Source organism: Gekko japonicus, unplaced genomic scaffold, assembly GCF_001447785.1.
Source record: "Gekko japonicus isolate JY-2015 unplaced genomic scaffold, Gekko_japonicus_V1.1 scaffold1744, whole genome shotgun sequence".
Classification (NCBI taxonomy): Eukaryota; Metazoa; Chordata; class Lepidosauria; order Squamata; family Gekkonidae; genus Gekko; species Gekko japonicus.
The window spans coordinates 312,377-334,998 of NW_015164241.1; the positions used below are offsets into that span (position 1 = coordinate 312,377).

At 42.7% G+C, this 22,622-nt stretch overlaps 1 protein-coding gene across 1 annotated transcript in view; it reads right to left on the reverse strand.

Moving 5' to 3' along the window:
- The window catches only part of ARHGEF12 (Rho guanine nucleotide exchange factor 12), a 140,424-nt gene that overhangs the window by 69,496 nt on the left and 48,306 nt on the right, over positions 1-22,622 (reverse strand). Inside the window, exons 2-9 of the mRNA XM_015408614.1 lie at positions 21,270-21,293; positions 19,943-20,031; positions 17,368-17,424; positions 8,481-8,579; positions 6,393-6,442; positions 5,668-5,725; positions 3,712-3,896; positions 1,193-1,270 (exon numbers count right to left, since the gene is read on the reverse strand). Coding sequence (XP_015264100.1) covers positions 1,193-1,270; positions 3,712-3,896; positions 5,668-5,725; positions 6,393-6,442; positions 8,481-8,579; positions 17,368-17,424; positions 19,943-20,031; positions 21,270-21,293 — 640 coding nt within the window. The remainder of the gene's footprint in view (positions 1-1,192; positions 1,271-3,711; positions 3,897-5,667; positions 5,726-6,392; positions 6,443-8,480; positions 8,580-17,367; positions 17,425-19,942; positions 20,032-21,269; positions 21,294-22,622) is intronic.

A 22,622-nucleotide genomic window follows, 5' to 3' on the forward strand; every position in this document is an offset into this window, starting at 1 on the left:
AGTTCTTGTATTGTGAGAAAGGGAGAAAAGGACTTCTTTCTCTACCTGCTCTATCCCATGCATAATCTTATAAACCTCGATCATGTCACCCCTCAGCCGTCGTTTCTCCAAGCTAAAGAGCCCCAAGCCCCAAGCTGGGAGATAGAATTCCTCCCCAGTTATGAAAAGTTCATCAGTAGCTTAGAGGGAACACTGGTTGGGAGATAGAAAAGTTCATCAATAATCCTTGAGCTACTGGGTGAGAGCCAGTGTGGTGTAGTGCTTAAGAGTGGTGGACTCTAATTTGGAGAACAGGGTTTGATTCCCCACTCCTCCATGTGAAGCCTGCTGGGTGACCTTGGGCCAGTCACAGTTCTCACAGAACTCTCTCAGCCCCACCTACCTCCCAAAGTGCCTGTTGTGGGGAGGGGAAGGGAAAGGAGATTGTAAGCTGCTTTGAGACTCCTTAAGGTAGAGAAAAGCAGGGTAAAAAACCCCTACTCTTCTTCTTTTTCTTTGGGCAAGGGCTCCCTCTTCAGTCTCATGAAGACTGGAGTTAAAATTATTTTAAACATTTTTAACACTGAAACCATGCCATGCAAGATGCAAACCGTTATTTCGATACATGAAGGTACACGTATACCTTGGTTAGCAGTAAATAAAGCTCTGACTGTTAAAATGTTCCTCTGCACTGCCTGACTCTAAAAAGAAATGCTGCTGCTAAAAGCCCAATTTGTGCAACAGCCAGGCTAAGGAGATGATTACCATTCTTGTTTATACCCCAGCTCTTCCGCCAGGGGAACTTAGGAAGCATACATCAGTGTGATCTCATTTCATCCTCATAATAATCCGGTGATGCTGTGTGCACACAACTGGCCAAAGGCCACTTGGTAAGCTTACTGCAGGGTGGAGATTTGAATCCAGGACTCCCTAGGCCAAGCCTCTAACCACTGCACTCATTGCCCCCCGCCCATGCTTCAAGGTAAGCATACTTTACATTGTTCCTGAGAACAGTCAAGCACATGGCATTCACTTCCAGAAGACTCCCCCCGGAATCCTCTTCAGAATACAAGGAAGCTCCTGTGATTTCCACAAGGGCTAACTTTCATGCATTGTTGCTTACAGCTCAAGATTTTTGCCATGTTAAACGGCCCCTCTGGGAGACAGATGTTCATTTCTCACATTTCCTTCCTGAATATCCTCCTTTTGGTACCTGTAATCGCTCCTGCTCCTTCTGCAACATCTTCCTCAAAATCTCCACTTTCTGGCTGTGAACAATATTGTTTTCTTCCTGATGAAAAAAGAAGAGGAGACAGACAGCTTTTACATGCAAGGAAGGTTGGGCTAGTCTTAAATAGATCTTCAACAAGATATTCTAGATCAGTCGCTGTGTTAAAACGTTTTTTGGAGCATCTATATCCAAGCAGGTTTGTATATAAGACAATCTCCTTTGCCAGCACATTTTCATTTCTTAGAAGTCACCCATCTATTGCATCTGCCTTTCCACTTAATCCTCAGTGTAGAAGTTATCTGTGGCTGGATACAATGCTATTCAAATTCTTCTCATACAGTTCTGAGTTCTCATACATATTCTGAGGAAGTGTGCTTGCACACGAACACTTATACCGTGAATAAAACTTTGTTGGTGCCACTGGACTCAAACTTAGTTCTGAGTTAGTGGACCAGATCAGTGGCAATCATCCCAATCCTGCTCTTCCTCAGACTTTCATATAAACACTTGTGCCATGTCCTGAAATGATTTGGGTGGGTCAATGGATATCTGCTTCTTGACTTATGACCTGATCACCAGTAAGCTGGGGGGGGGGGAGACACTAAGCATTTCAATAAGCTGGAAGAATGTAAGTTTGGAAGATACTTTGATCTGATTAAAAGATGTAAGGTAGTACTAGATGAAGACATTTGCTTGAGAAGTGAAACAAGAATCTCCTATATGTCTTATCCAGAAATTAAAAGTTGTTTTTCATACAACAGATGCAATCTGGTCATGGATAAACTATCACAAATATGAACAGACACAATCTGAACAGCTTGTAATAACATCAAACAAGTAAATATTGCAAGTCTGAAGTCAGACATATGAACAGACACAATCTGAACAGCTTGCAATAACATCAGACAAGTAAATATTGCAAGTCTGAAGTCAAAGTGAAAACCCATATTCTGAAATGAAATGAGCCTTGTTATTGTCTGGATCAGAAACAGAAAAAAAATCTAGTTTTACTAGCAGACATAGAAGCTGAGATTTGCCCTCACTGCATACACTTTATAACGATCAAAATAACTTCATGTATCTTAATAATCACAATTACTTCATGAGTGTTTATTAATTGTATTTACTGTCACAATAATGTTATTTACAGTTACACTTTGAGATCAGTAATATACTGACATGACGGTTGAATATATCTAGCGTCTCTTATGCCAGTCTGTTTATTACATGTTTAGCCAGCTTTGGACTGGATTCTCCACTTTAGTCTGGCTCGCTGCATACAAAGCATACAAATAAGGGAACAGAGTTTCCTTATCATAGCATATAAATAAGAGTTGTTTTAAAGTGGTACACCTGTGGCACCTAACACCAAACAGACTATTTAAACTTCCTCTTTCAGCTAGTAATAAGTGCTCATCTTGTACCTCTCCAGAAGCAGACTGCGTTCATATGTGAGATTTGAGTCCGGTGGCACCTTAGAGACCAGTAAGATTTCTGGGGTAGAAGTTTTTGAGTCAAAGCTCCCTTTGTCAGATATTGTATCTGATGAAGGGAGATTTGACACGCGAATGCTTATACCTCCAAAATCTTGTCAGTCTCCAAGGTGCTACTGGACTCCAGTCCAGCTGTTCTACGGCAGACCAGCACGGCTACCCTCTGAAATGATGTTCATACGTGGTGGACATGCCCCAGGGCTGAAGTTTATTGAAAAACAATCCAACAGACAATTTTGGAGATATGGGGATTGGTCCTTAATTTGAAGCCTGAAATTTATCTCTCAAATTGTGTCAACATCTTAACTACTGATTCCAGTAAAGGCTCTGACCCATGTGAGGATGGCATTCACACATTAGAAGAAGAAGAGATTGGATTTATACCCCGCCCTTCACTACCCAAGGCAGTTTCAGAGTGGCTTACGAACTTCTTTCCCTTTCCCTTCCCCTCCCCACAACAGACACCCTGTGAGGTAGGTGGGGCTGAGAGAGCTCTGACAGAAACTGATCTTTTTCAAGGACAGCTGTGCCAGAACTATGGCTTGCCCAAGGTCATCCAGCAGGTGCAAGTGGAGGAGTGGGGAATCAAACCCGGTTCTCCGATTAGAGTCCACACACTTAACCACTACACCAGACTGGTGTATGGGACACAACCAACATTGCCCGGTAAATTAGAATGGTTCGTGAAGATATGGGAATTGTTATCAATAGCCAAACTAACAGCAAATAAAAAATTCTAAGACTATTTTAGGTGACGAAAACTGGCAGCAAGTGGCTGCATTTAGAAAAAATCCTTACACTGTTAGAAATGAACGGCTATGAAAGGCATAACTATAAATGTGTACTTTCTCTTCCTTTATTGGCTTTTAATTTGTGAATTAGACATGTTGTGTGGTTTGTGTAGGTGTTCTGATTACATTCTGCTGCATTTTATTAAAAAATGTGCTGTTGTTTTTAATTCATCACACAGTCAAACCCCTTTCCCCCCCAAAGCCTGTTAGACCTTACCTCCATCAGCACTGGGCTGGTAATTCTCTCTGTGTTCCCAGATGCTCCTGGTGAGTGAGGAGATGTTGTGATAGGAGACATGCTGCTGGATGCACAGGCTGCTGGATCCATTTCAGAATCAGCCAACAGAATCTGGGGCGACCCGGGTGGGCGCCCTTGCACAGTGAGAGCTACATAGGAACCCGCTGCAGAGAGAAGACAAAATCCTATTAGTTTTTTCCTCCCCCTCCAACTCAGGTTGAAGAAGAAGAGGAGACTGGATTTATACCCTGCCCTGTGCTATCCGAAGGAGTCTCAGAGCGGCTTACATTCTTTTTTCCCTTTCCCTTCCCACAACAGACACCCTGTGAGGTAGGTGGGGCTGAGAGAGCTCTCACAAGAACTGCCCTTGAGAGAACAGCTCTGAAAAAACTTGTGACTGACCCAAGGTCTCACCAGCAGCTGCATGTGGAGGAGTGCAGAATCAAACCCGGTTCTCCCAGATTAGAGTCCGTGCTCCTAAACACTACACCACCAAACTAACTAGACAGGAGGCCCTGTCAGAAAACCAGTTCCTCAGTCCTCAAAACTTGTCACAGTTATAAACTTCACTATATGGGAAAACAATGGCAAGAAGTCAGAAAACTTTCATCGGCCCCGGTCACACGGGCCAGATAACGCGGGGGTGAGGCGTGGCTGTTTGCCCCGGAGCAAAGTAAAGCGTGGCAGCCCAATCATACGTCCCGTGGAGTTCCCGTGGTTACGCCGGTAGGTGCCGATCACACGGCTATCCTGAAGCGCGGCAAAGAAGCAGCGCAATCACACTGGCAATCGCTAGGCACTGCTTCTGTGGCAAACGGGAATTTTTTTCTCACTGAAGTTTGCGCATGCGCATGATTGAGCAAGCGCATCCTGTGGAGACTTTAAAAAAAAATCCAGTTTGCGACGGGACATGGACGGGCGCCGGATGCCATGGGATTCAAGCGGAAACGCGATCAGACGCCCGCCCTTGCCCTGCGTTTTCCGGAAACTAGTACATTGTATGTGGTAGTTTTTTACTCCGCATCTTCGGCAGGAAGCCACGGGTGAACTACGCTTCCCAGATGTCACGCACCGAAAATCCACCTATCATCCGTGTCTTTAACGCGGCAACTTCTCCGTGTGAATGGGACCATCATTAGATATTGACAAGAGTTCTTAATGTATATTTTAGGAATCATGGGGGGAAAGCACACTGCATGTTCTCTTGAATTCACTCCCCACAGGAAGGCTTTCAACTGAGGACGCACCCGTCACTGCAGTGTTGTCAGAGGGAATGGCTCCACTGCAGGATTTGACATGTGCCAAGTACTCACCCAGCATACAATTGCATCATTGGCATAGTAAAAACAGGTTGCTTACTGGTAACGGTTATTCTTTGAGTGATCATACTGAAGGGCTTTGCCAGTGTGATGGGCACATGAAGTAGTAAACAACAAGGAGAGATGAAAGCACAAGTTTGCCTTGCACCAAATCATTACTTTTATTTCTTTAAAGATGACATGTGTCAGCCTATCATTCAACAAGCATCAGCTTTAGTGAAGCACATGATGTCGGTTAGAAACATAGCCTTCACATTGACTGAATAATAAAACTCAGGGAGATGGGAAGAGTAAGTTTGAAGGACTGATTGATAAGCAACCCAGTTTTCTCAAACTGTGGCTACAAAACATGAGTGGAGATTGTACACTAATGAAAATATGTTCAGTCCTCCCCAGCATCTTTCAGGCCTCTCCAAATTACTGCAGATACCATTTTACATTGTACTTGAATGCACCTCAAGGCCTTTCGACAGGTAATAGATCAACAGCATGGTTAAAATCCAATTACTGACTTGCCTCCTGACTGCATAGGAGCAATTCAAACTTCCACCACTCAATCCACGCACATCTCAAGGGCTCTACTGGGATTTAAAATAGTCGCAGGGAATTTACTCACACTTTATCAGCTTCACCACCTCCAAATGGTTTGAGTGTGTTACCAGAGTCCCATTCACCTAAGCAAAGAAAACAGGTTCATCAATTTTACTCTAGGCAAGTGACATGAACTATCTCTGCCCTTCAAAGTACTGGTTTCACTTCTCCCACATTCTTCAAGAGGATGTTCTTCAAAAGGTCCTATTCTTCACACTAGACAAAAAGACTAAGGATCTCACCAGCCTTGCAAAAACTCCTTAAGCACAGAGATCAGACTTTTCATGTGACGACAGCAAAAACGTTTGGAAGTATCCTTTGTATGTTATTTTTTCAACCCAATACCTACACTACTTGTTTGTGAAACTGCCTAAGAGCTGTTTGAAAAGCTGAAGTGAATCCCAATGCTCAGTCATGAAGCAGAAGTTCTGGCTCCCTCTTCCCCCACCCATCCCAACGCTTACAGTTATGGGCCTTTTAGCAGACTTGAAATTGAAACCTTGTGCGACGTGCATCAGCTTTACAAAGCAAGGTTATGAAACTGGAGTGCTTCCCACAAAAAAGCAAGCGTCTGGCAACAGGACGTCTCCTGCTTACTGCCAGTTCTAAATATAGGAAAATGCACAGTGCCTCAAATGTTCCTGAGAGGTAACTTTTGGCAAAACGCTGTTGTACTGATGGGGACCACTCAAGCATTCCTGTCTCTCGCCAACAGCAATTTAATCTTCTGACGACATCGCGTGTTCCTACCTTGATGATTCGGTCACCAGTTTGGACTCCAGCCCGCATGGCTGCCCCATCTAAAGAAGGGAAGAACCAGCCACTTAGGAATTCAACCAATTTTTATTTTCTGCATTTTTCTGTTCTGGACTCCAAGGAAAATAAACCTTCCCTTTCAGGTTATGCAAGGGCCAAACTCCAGCAAACAGAACATGCTCTGTGCCGCTCCCCACTAGGACTGGCTGCTGTGGACCTTGCTGGTCTCTCAAGTATTCCTGCTTCTCCACATCATAGACAGATCAACTTCAAGACCAGCACAGGACACAGAGCCTACACTGCAGGAAGTCCTCAAGGGAGACTTACCATACTTCCACCTTGGGGCTAATGCACCAAACTAATAAGGGGGTGGTTTGCTAAGCAGATACATCAACTGACACCCACAGAAGTCTTTCTCCTATCTTACAGAAGTCACCCCTGTGTAACCTAGCTCACAAGTATCTATAAGATTCCAAGGCCCTAGGTACTTAAGGCAAGTGACCCAATCTGAACCCGAGAGCTTTACAAAGCAACTACTGGCATCGCTCAGATGATGAAAAAACTTCTGATCAGGGCAGTCTTTGGAGCTGAACAGCTATCTAGTCAAGCAATCCAGCAAGGGAATATTACTCTTAGCACACAGGTTGTAACAGCTACAAGCCCAACTATTTACTGCTTTTTAAAAAATCCTGCCTTTTCTACAAAGTGCTCAGGATAGTGTTTATGGTTCCCTCCCTCCAATTTTGTCCTCAAAATAAACCTGTGATGGACATCAGGCTAAGAGAGAATAACTGTCTGAAGTCAGATTCAGGTGAGTAGCTGTGTTGGTCTGAAGCAACGGAACAAAGTTTGAATCCAGTGGCACCTTTAAGCCCAAGAACGTTTAATTCTGGGTATAAGTATTCATGTGCACGCACACTTGATCAGATATCTGATGATATTTGCACTGTCTGTCAGGTAGAAAGTAAATGCCAACTTTCACAGCTATCATTTAAAAATGCATGTAAGCTGGAACCCAATTTCCCCTGAACATATTTATGTTGAGGAGAGGGTGGGTTATGGAGTGAAGGAAAAAAAATGTACGCTCGTTCCCTATCACTGGTCATTCCAGACTTTTAAAATCCACACATACTGGTTACTAGATGTCCCATTTGTCAATTGTGCAGACTCACTATGTGTAATCCGCCTTGAGTCAAATGTTTGAGTCCTGTGGTACCCTTTAAGACTAATGAAGTTTAATTCTGGGTAATTCGTGTGCCTGCACATGAAAGCTGATACCCAGAATTAAACTTTGTAGGTTTTAAAGGTGCCACTGGACTCAAACTTTGCTCTGTTGCTTCACACCAACATGGCTACCCACCTGAATTCACCTTGAGTCCCTGAGAGAAAGGTGAACTATAAATAATGTAAATAAATAAATAAAACAAAAAAATCTACCGTGCACGGCACACTATTTAGTACTTGGTTAGCATTTCTCAAACAGTAAAAAAAACCCCTCTCATAAGAAATGGCTTTTAGTGCTGCTTCATCGGTTTCAACTGCAGCCTGGCTATATATAATGCATCACGTCTCCTCGCACCCCATCAAGTGCAATGTAGAAGAAGAAGAAGAAGAAGAGGAAGATATTGGATTTATACCCCGCCCTTCACTACCCAAGGGAGTCTCAGAGCGGCTTACAAAATCCTTTCCCTTCTCCTCCCCACAACAGACACCCTGTGAGGTAGGTGGGGCTGAGAGAGCTCTTTGGAGGACTGCCCTTGAGAGAACAGCTCTGACAGAACTGTGGCTTGCTCAAGGTCACACCAGCAGGTGCAAGTGGAGGAGTGGGGAATCAAACCCGGTTCTCCCAGACTAGAGTCCATGCACTTAACCACTACACCAAACTGGTGTGCAATGAAGTGCATTATTTCATGTGGGCTGAGCCATGAAACTGTGATGCTGAGGATCAGGGACAAATTTAGCACTCTGCAGTGTTCTCTCACATCACATGCAGAAATAGATTAAACGCATCTTTCTGTAACACGCGCCGTATGTAAACTGTACCACTTGAAACGGCAGAATGCCGTTAGCAAGCCTACTCACCTTCTTTGACTGACTGCACAAATACCGGATTGTCTCCACTGACCGTCAGCCCAAATCCATTTTCATCCCGTTGGATAATGACACAACGCTGAACAAGACCTGTAAGGGGGCAGGAAAAACAAGAGAAGGAGAGGGGTGTAGGCATCACACCATGGCCTCATCCTGCTAGAACATAACAGATCACAACTGGCAGAACAGAAGCTGTGTGGTAATTGCAGGATAGGCGCACAAAAAGAAATAGGCCAGAAGCAAGGAACACTACTAGAGCAGGTCATGCTTGCAGTACTGATCACATGACACGGGGGTACATGACAACTAGGTAGAGTGTTCTGGATGATCAGCCACATTTTAAGACAACATCTTTGAGAGCAGAATTACTGACACACTCCACATACCTGTCCTCGAGCAGAGCATTTGCCATAAATCCCATCCCCTTCTCTCAAGCTGGGCAGAAAGGTCAGTTCCCACAGGTTTGAGTTTTCAAGAAGACATTGCCATTACTGACCAAATGGCCACCAAGAGTCTACCAGAGTACTTAAGGAGTGGAAGTCAGTCATACATGTTCAAAGTGCCATAACTGAATGTATCAACACCAATATACTGGGGAGTAATGTACCGTTTTTAAACATGTCCCTCCTGAAGAACTGTAAACTTTATAGATGGATATCAAAATGTTAAACGCTACCACCATTAACGAGACATCCATTCCACAGGCACACAGATTTTTAAAACGTTATTGGGATACTTCTGTAGTTTACAATCATACTACAAACAATAGCCACAATCTAGCTCTGGTTATAAGTGAACAAGAATGTTGTTACTGGCTTCTGTTCAAAGTAAGCTGCGCACAGTGACAAGTAATACTAGGTCGCTATATTCTTAAGGTGTTTCTTTTCTATTTTCTTGTGTGCGCGAGGGTGTGCGCTTAGGTCGCAGAAGAATGCAGCTGTGCTCTGTGCAAATTAAAATCATGCCAAAATAAAATATAAAATCCCCAGCAAATTTAGCCCAGAACATGCTCAAAAACAATTTTAAAGAATTCAGCACACAAAAGGTTGGTTTTCAAGAGGTTTCTTTTTCTAACGTTGCACTATTGAGCTTCCGTGGTAAGACAACAAAAATAACACACCCTCTTTTCTTAGACATTTATTTCATGGGAATGGTGTCCAAGTCATAACGGATCTTCAGTGCAACAGAGGCATTTGGCTCATTCTCTAATTAAGAAACTTTCTGTAGGCCTCAAGCCATTCTAATTCCTTTAGTCACATGCAAGAATCTGATCCACTAGGAACAGGGTCCACTGAGTGACAGTATTGCTGCTGAAAAGCAAACTACATGAGCAACTCTGCAAGTATCAGTGAGGTGGTACCACTGGGGCCTGAAGTAATTTTGTGTTTTTTCTGATCCAGTTTTAACCACCACCAAAAGAGGACCCATGAAAAAGGGGTGTTTTCCTGGCACAGAAAAAAAACACCCAGCTTCATATAAGAGCAGTGTTCCCTCTAAGCTGAGTTAGTGTGAGCTAGCTCACAGTTTTTTTTAGCCTCCGGCTCACACATTTTTGACTTAGCTCAGGAAGGATGGCTCCAGAGCAAACTAATTTATGCAGTAGCCAAATCGCTCACTCACAATTTTAATGCCAGTAGCTCACAAAGTGGAACTTTTGCTCACAAGACTCCACAGCTTAGAGGGAGCATTGCATAAGAGGCTAAATTATGAAAGTGTCCTTTGGCTTCTTGGTACCAATCATATTGCTAAGATATAGAGTCACCTAAGACCGGTCCAGAGGGGTGGCATTACCTGCCTACTACAGTATCAAATGCTGCTCTCTGCTTTCTCTGAATCTTTGACATGACTAGGTGTCTCTAAGCCTTGCCTCAAAAGATGATGCTGAAGGGCAGGGCGTGGGGAAAGGAACAAGATCCATTTAAAAAACTCAGCTTGTTTTAAAACTTGCCTGACAAATATTAGAGTTTTATGAGGAAGGCCTCAGCTTAACCTTGCTAGCAAAAACCTTCCTGATTTCACTATCTTGCAGAGGTCAGGCAGCTCCATTTCTTCGTACACGTTAGTTCAGATTCTTCTCCAGAAATATACTTATCAAAATACTACAGTTATTTAAGCTTTAAGAGCATAAGATGCTGGTGTTGACATTAAAAGCCTTATATGGTTTGGGACCAACATACCTGCAGGATTGCCTACTCCCTTAAAACCCACCCAACCACTATGGTCATGGTCTGAGGCACTGCCCCATCTTCTGAGATTAGGTGGGGGGCAACCCAGGAGACGGCTTTCTCTGCTATGGCACCAAAACTCTGGAACTTGTCTGTCTCCTCCTGATGCCATCTTCTGCCAGCAGGTAAAGACTTTTTTGTTTTTGTTTAATGTACCCTAGCTGACCCTCCATCCTGCCCAATGTATTTGTTTATATATATATGTGTGTGTGTGTGTGTGTGTGTGTGTGTGTATACACACACACACACACACACACACACACATATATTAGTTTGTTAGCTACCTCAGGGGTTCTGAGCATCGAAAGAGACATATGAATAAAATAAATACATTAGAGCTTAGAAGATGAAACTTGCACTATTTTGATATATTTTTAAGATTTAAAAGCATAAATGCTATAGTTTTCTCAAACAAATATTGCAGATATATATCTGAAGAAAATACTCAGCTTTGAATTGTAGTCAAAATTAGTCATATCTATCTATCGATTTTGATCAATCTAGATACATGAATGATTTAAATCTATTGATATATCTAAAGTATATATAGGAATTAGCATTATTTAGTTCTGTAGATTCATTTTAAGGTAGATTCTTATATCAATACTACAATAAGAAGTCCACCAGCTCTGCAGGCAGGAGGCAGTAAGTTTAAATGAGCCTTCAGTGCAGTGTTTCACCCACAACAAGCAAGCTGCTCTGCAGCACAGAAAAGAAATCCGGTGCATGTCCTTTTTCATGGGTGGAGCCAATCACAGCCTGAGACAGTCCCATGGCTGTCGTGGTGGCTATGAAGTCCTGAGCTTGAACTGACAAGACAGCCTCAGCGCATCTGTACGGAAGTTCCTAAGAACAATCACCTTTGAGGTCTTCGACACCAAATCTGAGGCCACCTCTGTCAGCTCAGCCAGGAAGCCTGCTGGCAAGTAAGGTGGATGCGAGACCAGTAGGATTTCCTAACCTGTCCCCTATACCCAACATGAGGTTCACACACAACCAGACCTGGTCTCTGTTTGCACAGGGTTATCTACTGACAGGTAAGGACTTACAGAAAGAAATTGCTATCCACCCCCGGCCTGTGCTTCAGTTAGACAAGCTGAAGTTCAATCTGGGGCTGGTTTATGTCATGCAAGATTTTGGCTCGTGTGGAGGAATCACACTCCAATTCCCTGAGTTGCCTGCACTCAGACATCACAGTGAGTTGGAGCTTGCTGAAGTCAGGAAGAGTCCGGTGATGCTCTGCATGCCAGGAAGGAGAAGCGAGAGCCACAACAACAAACTGTATTCATGCCCAACTGGAGCGGAATTGCAGCTTCCTGTGTCATCTGAATGTAGCAGCAGAGGAGCAGAGTCTGAATTTGGCAAGGGTGACTTGCTACAGGGATCTGCAGTGAAAAAGATCAATGGAGAGTGGATGCTTTCTGTGTGATGGAATGGCAATTCCAGAGAGAAAGAGAAGGGAAGAAGAAGGCATGAAAATGAAGAGAAGAGAAGCTGGTGTTCAAAAGATCAATGGAGAGTGGATGCTTTCTGGGTGATGGAATGGCAATTCCAGAGAGAAAAAGAAAGGAAGAAGAAGGCATGAAGATGAAAAGAAGAGAAGCTGGTGTTCACTTTTAAGGCCCTTTATGGTCAGGGACTTACCTACCTGAGGGACCACCTTTCCTCACATGTTCCCCAGAGAGCACTACGTCAGGGTCACAAAATCGTCTGGCCCCTGGCATCAACCAGGACCAGGACTTTTTCTTCCAACTTGGTGGAATGAGCTTCCGAGAGAGACTAGGGCCCTGCCCTGACTAGGGACCTTTCACAGTTCCGCAGGGCAGTGAAAACGGAGCTCTTCCACCAGGCATGGAGCTGCATTTCATCATCTATGTCCTGTGCCAATATTATTTCCAGCCTGAGCCCGCCAATAGTGGAACTTACCACTGAATGTATGTTTCATATGCACTTTACCACAGCTGTACCACCATCACTATGTAAATTGTTTTCGATAACTATGTTGTGTGTTTTATACTGATATTTATATTGTTGTTTTATTTATTGCTATTCTTACGCAAGCCGCCCAGAGCCTGCCTTGGCGGGGAGGACGGGGTAAAAATCAAATTAATAAAAGAAGAGAAGAGAAGAGAAGAGAAGAGAAGAGAAGAGAAGAGAAGAGAAGAGAAGAGAATGAGGACGAGATCTGGAGACAGGAGAATCAGTAGGTGCCGTAATGTTGGAGATATTCATCGAAAGGTGGAAGAAAGGAGAAAGACTGCAAGGGGAAAGAGGAATTTGGCAGAGAGGTGTCCTAGCTTGCTGCCTGTGTGCAAATGGTGTGAACTGGCACTGCCCCTTAGTTCAAGGCCCAGGATAGGTGAGAAGCCGGAGAGAGGCTGGGATGAAGGAAGTTCCCAATAGGAACTGCTGTGGTGGGGGGTATGTTCAGGAAAAAGAAGGAAAGACAGCAGTGGAAGCAAGGCTGGGTGGGCGGGCACAGTACGAAATAAGTCAATTCCACCTGGACCAAGAATCTGTTATGTCTGAAGTTACATGAACAGAATCCTCCCAGGACAAGGAACCACAAATGTGACCTTGATGGTGTCTAACAGAATGTAAAGCTCTATTTAAAAAGTTCTAACCAGAGAGACAAAGTTGCTGTGTTTGTTTTTCTTTTCCCAACCAAGTCATCCTCACTCCCTGAAGTAGCTGAACCTTAAGTGGCACAGAAATCACTATTTTTGTCAGCACCCAAGGTGTGAAATCATCTTTCCTAGAATCACCTCTATCCCTGAAGTGACACATCTTGAGACAGAGACCATGGTAAGAATCACCCCAAGATGCAAACTCCAGCTTGGTGTAGAAAGCATGTAATGATTACTATTGAGAGCCAGGCGCAGTAGGCACGCTAAAGCTCTTCTGCAGTGGCTCCAATGGTTACCCATTAATTCAATTAAAGGTACTGGTTAATGCCTGCAAAGCCCTTCCTGGCCTTGGACCCACATATCTGGGGGAGCATCTTTCCTGACTTACTTTTCAAGGGCAGCTTCATTTATCTGAGAAAAACCTCATGAAATCACTACCCTGCAAACGGGTACAATCAACACCCTGCGCCCAAACATTCTCTGTTGTGACTCCCAGCTTATGGAATGGCCTGACATTGTCAGACATTGAATTACACCTCTCATTCCACAGAATGTGTAAAATGGGATTCTTCAGGACAGCAATTTTCTAAAGGGAACAGAGCTGTAGTTGTAATGTCTGAGAACTTTTTCTCAATTGCACTGTTTTTTGTATTGGACTATATTTCACATTGTTTTCCAGTTTTATCTTGTGGTTCTGAAATTTTTAAACTGATTGCACTGCTTGCTGTACATATTAAAGGGTCATTCTGCATTGTTTGCTAATTCTGTAATCCATCTTTAATGACTGTATGTGTTATATGGCACTTCATAATATTGTTTTAAAATTATGCAATCCACCTTGAGTCTCTGCAAAAAAAGGTGGACTATAGATGAAGTAACTAAGTAAATAAAGGCATCCAGCCATATTACAAAATGGTTTATTCAGGGACAAAGAACGTTTAGTCTTTTGGGGACAAACATAACTAAGAAGCTGAGAGGATTTATGAAGAAGAGAAACCCTTGAAACAGTTTGTTTGCAGATGTTAGAATGATGTTCCCTGCCTAACTTGCATCTCCTTTATAAACAAGGAAGGACTCTGGACTTCTTCCTCCTTCAAATAAGGATTTCAACAGCTCTTACCTTCAAAACTAACTGCCATACCTCAAATCACTTTTGCCACTTCAAAGTATTTCCTCACTAACGTCTAAAGGTAGGCACTAAGAGACTGCAATCACCAGCAATATACAAAGAACAGTATTTTCTGCTTGCAGGCTCTTAAGTAGCTTGGTTTCATCCAAAGCAAACATTGCCAAGTGTTTCCACCCAAGTTCCAGTGCCAGTAGGAAGAAGGGAGGAGCAAGCAAAGGGACAGACTTCCAAGCAAACGTACCCATATAAATCCTAAATGCAGACAGACAGAGCTTCTGCAGGAAGGATCAGAGGAAGCAAAAGAGTTTGGGTGAAGTGTTTGGGTTAGGAAGTAATGTTTCACTTTTTCATACATGAAAAACTGGACACAGTACAGGCACAGGAAGCAAACTACAGATAATCCTCAACAGGCACACAACACGTTTCCCGTAATCAACACAGTTTAGTGTCTTCACAGCAACATTTATGGAAATGGGATTTCCAATCTCCATATCAGGGAGGAGTTTCTACCATGAGATTTTGGGTGGCACTCAGACAAAAATGCTAATATGTCACCTTCAAGGAAGTAATACACTTATTACTTTTTCTGGATAAACATATGCAAAACGAAAAAGTCCTTTCCCTAAATAGAACCACTCACGGAATAATTTTCCATGTGTATTTGCAATGAGCTCTGAACAAAGAATTTAGCCCTGAAAATGCTCATACTCTTGGAAAATATGTCCAGTTCTGAATTCAGTGTTCCCTCTAAGCTGAGTTAGTGTAAGCTAGCTCACAGTTTTTTAGCCTCCGGCTCACACATTTTTGTCTTAGCTCAGGAAGGACGGCTCCAGAGCAAACTAATTTATGCAGTAGCCAAATCACCTGCTCACAACTTTAATGCCAGTAGCTCACAAAGTAGAATTTTTGCTCACAGGACTCCACAGCTTAGAGGGAACATTGGTTCTGATAATGTAGTAAGAACATTTTACTTAAACACAACTCTTGGAAGACTCAATGCTAATTAGTGCCCCGGTCCATCCATAGAGCACTTTAACATGTGAAAAACAGTGGAGAGGATTCTATAGCAGAGACCAACAAGTTCCAATGGCCAGCACAGAATTCAAAACAAGATCAGACCCCTCTTTTTTAATATCCACTGCTTTTCTAGGGAGAGCATGAGATCACTTCCTAGCATTTAATGCATACACGTTGAAAAGAAAAAACAAAATCTAGGATGGGTTCCTTTTGAAAAGAATTCAAGTGCTAAGGCGAAGTGATAGACCAGTAAGTGACCTCCAGATTCAAGATTACTTAGACCTTTTTTAGGATGCTATGTGCAAAGAAATCCTGTTTTAAGGGTCTGATGGAGCAAAAATAGCCTCTAACAAGTCCTTTCTTCCTTGAAAGAGCAGTTACAGGAAAAAGCCTATGGAAACACTTCTGGGAATACAGATATGCACAAACCTGATAGTTGGGATTTATCACTCTAAAACTAAACCCAATCATTCACAGGACGAATACTGACAAGAGAGAAATCCAGGGAAGATCATTTTATGAAACAGAAGTACGGAGTGAACTTGACGCACTTTAACTTAATGCACTTTATGCACTTAAAGTAGTTTGCATTTTTTTTAGCCATCAAAGCCCCCCCCCCCCCAATGTTGTGCTGAATAGCTCTAAGCAATTTGCTTTAGGGATGTAAGTCAGTTTAAATCCAACTGCTAAACCGATTTAAAATGTTTATTGTTTAAACACTAACAAGCTCCCAAGATAATTACTCCTTCTGGCGCACTCTATCTTCAAGACTAAAAATGTACAATGGGCAGAAGAGCATCCTACTCCAAAGAACATACAGTGTGACTGTGGGGTGTGTGTGTCTACTTTCTATTAAAAACTTGAGAAGTGTTTGTCCACTCTTCTTCCTGGTCAACTAATGCTTCTACTGGTAATTCTACAGGTAATTTTCAGGACATGCAAGAATCACGCACTGCAGTTAACAGTGAGAGGGGAGGGGACACCCACCCTCCCCTTGGCTAACTCCAGTCCCCTCCCTTGGCAAACTCCACCTTTGCACTCGCATCCATGCAAGGATGTCTGCACATCCACTCCTGCTGAGCACTCTTAATGTTTAAATAGTTACAGCCATACAGAAACAGTAAATGAATCCTTTTCATTGAATAAGCATTTAATATTCTACATCCCTAATTTGCTTTCCATCTTATGCAAGGTATGGAGAAGCCACCATGGGAAACTCAGTGAGTGAACAGGGAAGTGAAAGGATTCAGTCATTTCTTTAGACAAAAGGCAAGACTTTCTCCTATATGTAACACATACTGTAAGGTCCACGACAACTCAAAGTGTGTGACGCTACTGAAGAGAAGAAGAGATGAGGAGTTGGGTTTTTTATACCCCGCTTTTCTCTACCTTAAGGAGTCTCAAAGCGACCTACCATTGCCTTCCCTTCCTCTCCCCACAACAGGAACCTTGTGAGGAAGGTGGTGCTGAGAGATTTCTAAGAGAACCATAGCAGACCCAAGTTCCCTTAGCAGGCTTCATGTGAAGGAGGAGTGGGGAATCAAACTGAGTTTTCTAGATTAGAGTCCGCCACGCTTAACCACTATGCCACGCCTTGTATATTAGATGGCACTGATTCCTCAGTCACCTCAGGTCAAAGTAAGTTTTCCTATTAGGGAACAGAAGACAACACAGAAAACACCCAGCGTTTGCTACACACGGGTTAGTAACCATCAGCTGCAAGCTTGCACATTTAAGCCACGTTAAAAAGCTCCATCCTTTCCCCTGCAGCAGAGCTGGCCAGGCATGCAGGTAAAGGGCACAGGCCTGAGGCACACAGAGCAGCAGTATGGAGCACACCGAAACAAGGCACGAGGCTGCAGTGGCTGCGTCAAGCTTACCATACGTCTCGGATCTACTCTCCTCTGAGCTATACTTTGTCTTCCTGGAGGAGCTATCTGCACAAGAGCAGAAGAAAAGGAGAAAAAAAAAGATATAGGAAATATGGAGACCAACATGGAATTTAAAAAAATAAAATAAAACAGAATGATTTGTATAATCAGGTTAAATCGTGCAACATACAAAAACGAGAAATGAGTCACACAGAGGTGATATTATTTGGAAATCAGGATGTGAATACCAAAGGGAGGAACTACACAGGCAACAATACACTGTAAAAGTGCTAGTGAGCAAAGGGGGGGGGAACGAAGTCATCGTGATTAAGCTCTTTCCTATACCACCTTATGTTCAACATGCACCATGTACATGAACTGTGCTGTATAAATAATGACTACGGGAGTTGCCTTACACTGGAAGAAACAGTCCATACACACCCTATCCCCAATACTGCTCCAGTAGAGACATGCAACAAGTCTTGAACCCGGCTCTCTAGGAATTATTTTTTCCCCAGCCCTGCTCTCCAAAATCCTTAGAATATCCAAGGAATCACAACAGGGGGTTTTGTGAGCAGACTAGCACTTCTTAGGATAGAAAGGTCAAAGGGACCTAAAATACCCATGGTCAGAATGCTGCAGATCCAGATTAACACGTTTCACATTCACCGGTGAGAAGAGAAATATTTATTCATTAGCGTAACTGTGCCTGCTTGAAAATAAATCCTTTAAAAGGGATAACAAGGAAGTACTAACTATTTATTACGTTACTAGCCCATCCCACTCCTAAGGAACAGGGATGGTGGCATTTATGGCCTCTCCTCATATCCAAGCTGCAAAGCAGACCTTTGCTGTTTCCATTTTTCAGACTGAACCCCACCGCCTTGCAAGGTGCAGCCCAATACGGGGGAGGGCAGGGTATAAATTTAATAAATAAATAAACAAATACACCACCCAATGGATCTCACCAAACAAAGAGGTGGAACAACAATTTGGTTCAGACACGAGAGTCTGACTTTTCTTCATAATTCCTTATATTTGCATATTGCAGTCCGCAGCCTTTGGGGTCAACTCTCACCTGTTCCATGACCCTAGAGAATCACAGACAGAATGGCACAGTACATAGACGGAAAGCATGGGGCCAAGAGGCTCACCCGCAAGCCAGTCAGTCACACAGTTAGGAGCACACAGCAGTCACTGGGTTAGTAGGTTGGAGTGGGTGGAACCTTCACATGCAGACTGAAGTCCAAGACAATATTAGTATGCAACACAGATGGTCTACAAATATGGGGGGGGGGAGGTGAACAGTTGTGTCCAGTTACAACTCTTGAAAATAAAAACAGTCAAATGCCAATTCCCCTGGAAGGCTGCACACAGAAGTTATTTTGTTCGCAAAGGGCTACACATTTTTCATCTCTGCTCCTCAGAGTACCAAGTACAGCAGTTTACCAGCCCTGTGATCTCATTTTGAAAATGTATATGCTGCCCCTCCAAAGACTTGTTCAAGGTTGCTCAAAGTAAAAACGACACAATAAAACCATAAACACAGCAACATACAAATAATCAAGAACAATGTCATAAAAAGAAGCCATAAAAACAGGGGCATAAAAACAGCACAAAACATTCAGCAGCCTAAAATGAGAGTCAAAAAGCAGTCCTCAGGTACAAAGCAGACCACAAAAGCTAAAAAAAGGGAACCTCTCCGTTAAAGGCCTGGATTAAAATAAATGTTTTGCTCTGATGTGTACAGGAACTTCAACATAGAGGGTAGATGCACTTCAAGGGAGAGGACATTCCAAGGGCAAGGTGCTACCAGCCTCATCCATGGTAATCATCCACTTCACTTCTTCAGATGGGTGTGCAGGGCTTATGAGGAGGATCTTAACTGATGGGCTGGATAATATGTCTTAGCAGTCAGCATCAGATACTACAAAGGATACTGCACTGAAGGTCTACCCAACAGGACCTTCTCATAAGCGCAAAGGGAAATGCCACGAAGACAAAGACTGTAGGGTTTTGCAAAACAGCCTCTCGGCTCTCTGTCCTTTGAGCTATGCCTCCTAGGCTCCAACACTCTCATGACCTGCTTCTCAGAATAATCAGCATCTGTGCACAGGTTAACATACTGCCTGTGCGGCTGGTAGTTATCAAAGTGTACAATGACCATACTTGGCACCCCACCCCAGCCTGCCAGGGGACCACAATCTACAGCTACATGACTCCCTTTTGTCCAGAGGACACGTACTCTGCCTATTTTAGTAAATAACTATCAATGGCCCTATCACTGCAGTTAAAAAAAGATAGTAAATCAGCTATACTCTGTCACATTTGCTTTCACAAGAGATTCCACTCATCAGTGTACCAGAACAGATTTACACAACTGAACAGCATAACAGGGAATAACACGCAAACCATGTGAAAAAGGAGTATCTGAAAGTATTACGCTCTTTTAGTTCGGAGAAGGATCAGGGATAGCTTTTGAATACTACACCACTAAAAATATGTGACAACGGTTTTTTAACTCTAAGAAAACTCTTAGATACGAAGTACTGGACTTCTGTGTGGGAGGCTGACAGGATTCTACCTGTAGGGTCAAAGTCGTGGGCACTGATGCAGCGCTCAACCTTCTGTTTCTTGTCTGCTGGAGACTCTCTGCTCAGAATGCTGCCATGCCTGAAGCCAAACAGAAGGAAAAGCCAGCGTGAGTAAATCACATACATATCAGTCAGGACTCCTAAGAAATTATAACTCTTAAACAATTTTGTTAAGAAATCTGAACAAGCATACAGATTTCTTTTTTTACTAATAACCCAACAGCAAAAAAAGAGAGAAGTACTCTTAAGTACTGTATAACCGTATTTGTTGTTGTTCAGTCATACAGTCGAGTCCGACTCTTCGCGACCCCATGGACCAGATCACGCCAGGCCTTCCTGTCTTCCGCTGTATAGGATAGTAGAAAAAAATATTTGTATATATTCCTTAAGAATAACTGGTCCAGTTGTGCCCAACTATCTACCATTTTTACTTTAGAAACATTAGAAGCAGAATATTACTGAGAGTGGGTTGCCATTTCCTGATGCTGGGAAAGACTGAAGGTCAAAGAAGATGGGGACGGCAAAGGATGAGATGGTTAGACAGTGTCATAGATACAACGAACATGAAGTTGAGCAAACTTCAGAGGACGGCGGAGGAACGGAAGGCCTGGCGTGATCTGGTCCACGGGGTCGCGAAGAGTCGGACTCGACTGTGCGACTGAACAACAAGAACAAAAATTACTGAGGTTTGGTTAACACCCACTGGAATGAATGGAAAAATAAAAGCATTACATGTCCTGGGATCCTTTGGACCCCCACCCAAAGAAACCCCACTGTATAACTGCTGTTATCCAGACATGCCAGTTCCTACATTTACAGGGAAGAAAGGCTAGAAAGTGTACTGAGATCAATTATATATCAAGTGGAAAATTAACTTACACATCTGATTTATTGTTAACTGTTAGCCCTTTCATAACGAGAAGCTTCAATGCTCCCATCCTTTCAGACTCTGTCACAACTCTGCACACTGAGATACGTTTCAGTTCTCGTGAATTGGCCTTACAAGATATGAATCGCTATTAATGATCCTTCAATGCCTTCAAACGTATCCCCCCCCTCCCCAAACATGGTGCCCTTTAACCACATGGTAACTAGTGTCTAGCTAAAGGGCAACTTCCAAATTTTCTACTATCTGCAATCTTCTTGAAAATTGAGGTGCAGTCATTACTAATCCTAATATAGTTTGTGTTGTATTTTACTTTGACAAACAAGCTACTTATTGGCCAATGAGTTCTAGGAACAAATCAAAAAGTGGTACCAGGACCAATATGATCTAGGTTATGACATGTACAAGTAGTCAGATTCTCAAGAACTTACCTTGTAGGTTTTTTGAGGGGAAACCTGAAAAAGAAAAAACAGTATACCATAAATATATTTAAGAGTAACAGGCCTTTAAAAGGACTCCCAGTCACAATTTGTTATTAATAATTGTTTCTCCTTTCCTCCATTTCAACTGTTGCATATACTAAACAAAAGTAGTTTGAATTCCCACGGAATAAGATCAAAAGCTTTTATCCCACTATCTATTTTGTGTGTCATAAATGTAACGTTTGCTTTCAATTTCCTGCAAATTGTCCACAAATCTTTGCTCTAGCTAGTGTTTCTGCTGTAGAGCTGTGCATTTAAGTGCCCAAAGCACAGTATTTTGCTCCTGGAAAACAGTAATACTTCCTGTAGATACTGCATTCATTGATGTGTGATCACAGGCAGGCATCCACGTAATACATTTAGAAAAATGAACCCAAAGAATAAAATAGTAGCACATTTAAGTCACCACTTCAACATCTCTATTAAGTAAATCACTAAATATGCCAAGAGATGTCAACACAGAATGCTTTTAACAAATAATACAGTGTATCTTCAGAGCTTTTCTTTAGCCATTTTAAAGGACAAATTTAAAAAGATACTTAAATATTTATTGCACATTAAATCAGTTGGTCAACTTGCATTTGGTTATACCCAAGTACTTATGGAGACAGGTAACATTTTCCCAAGCCACAGAACATTGCTGCACAGTTAAATAATTGTGACAACTTTGAAAGGATTTATTTAACTAGAACCAGTGTATAATGTTATCATCCCAGACCCCCACCATGGCAAAAGATCATCTTCCAGAAGAGATACTTGTTCTGTAGCCTGCAGAGGTACAAAAGCACCCACCCACACTAAATGTGGCTTTAAATAATAAACTCCAAAACTATCATCTCTGTTTCTACTTGAGAATGGCAGTGTACAAACAATGCCACATGCGTCAAGGGGAGAGCTGTTCCAAAAGGATGCTGGAATAGATTCCCGGAAACTCCACGGGCTGCAAGCCAGAATCTCCTATTTGTCTCTGAAGGGGGGGGGTATATGGAAGCGGGGCATGTAGGAGGTCAAGACTGCAAGGAAACTCTCCCAGTCCTATGCAGATTGGGCCCATTCACTGCAGAGAAGAAATCTAATGAGGTGTGATTTCTGCCCTGCAATCTAAAACACTGTAACTTGGTATTCAGAGCCAAATTAAAACCGAGATGAACCTATGTCCTGCTCTTGTCAAGTCACTGATTTCCTTCCTAAAAATCCTTTTCAGTGGTTTTGAGATATTCCACAAAGCAAACAAAACTGTGGCATTAAACTAAACAGAACCTGAATATATCCACTCAACAGAACTAAAAGCTGTACGTCATT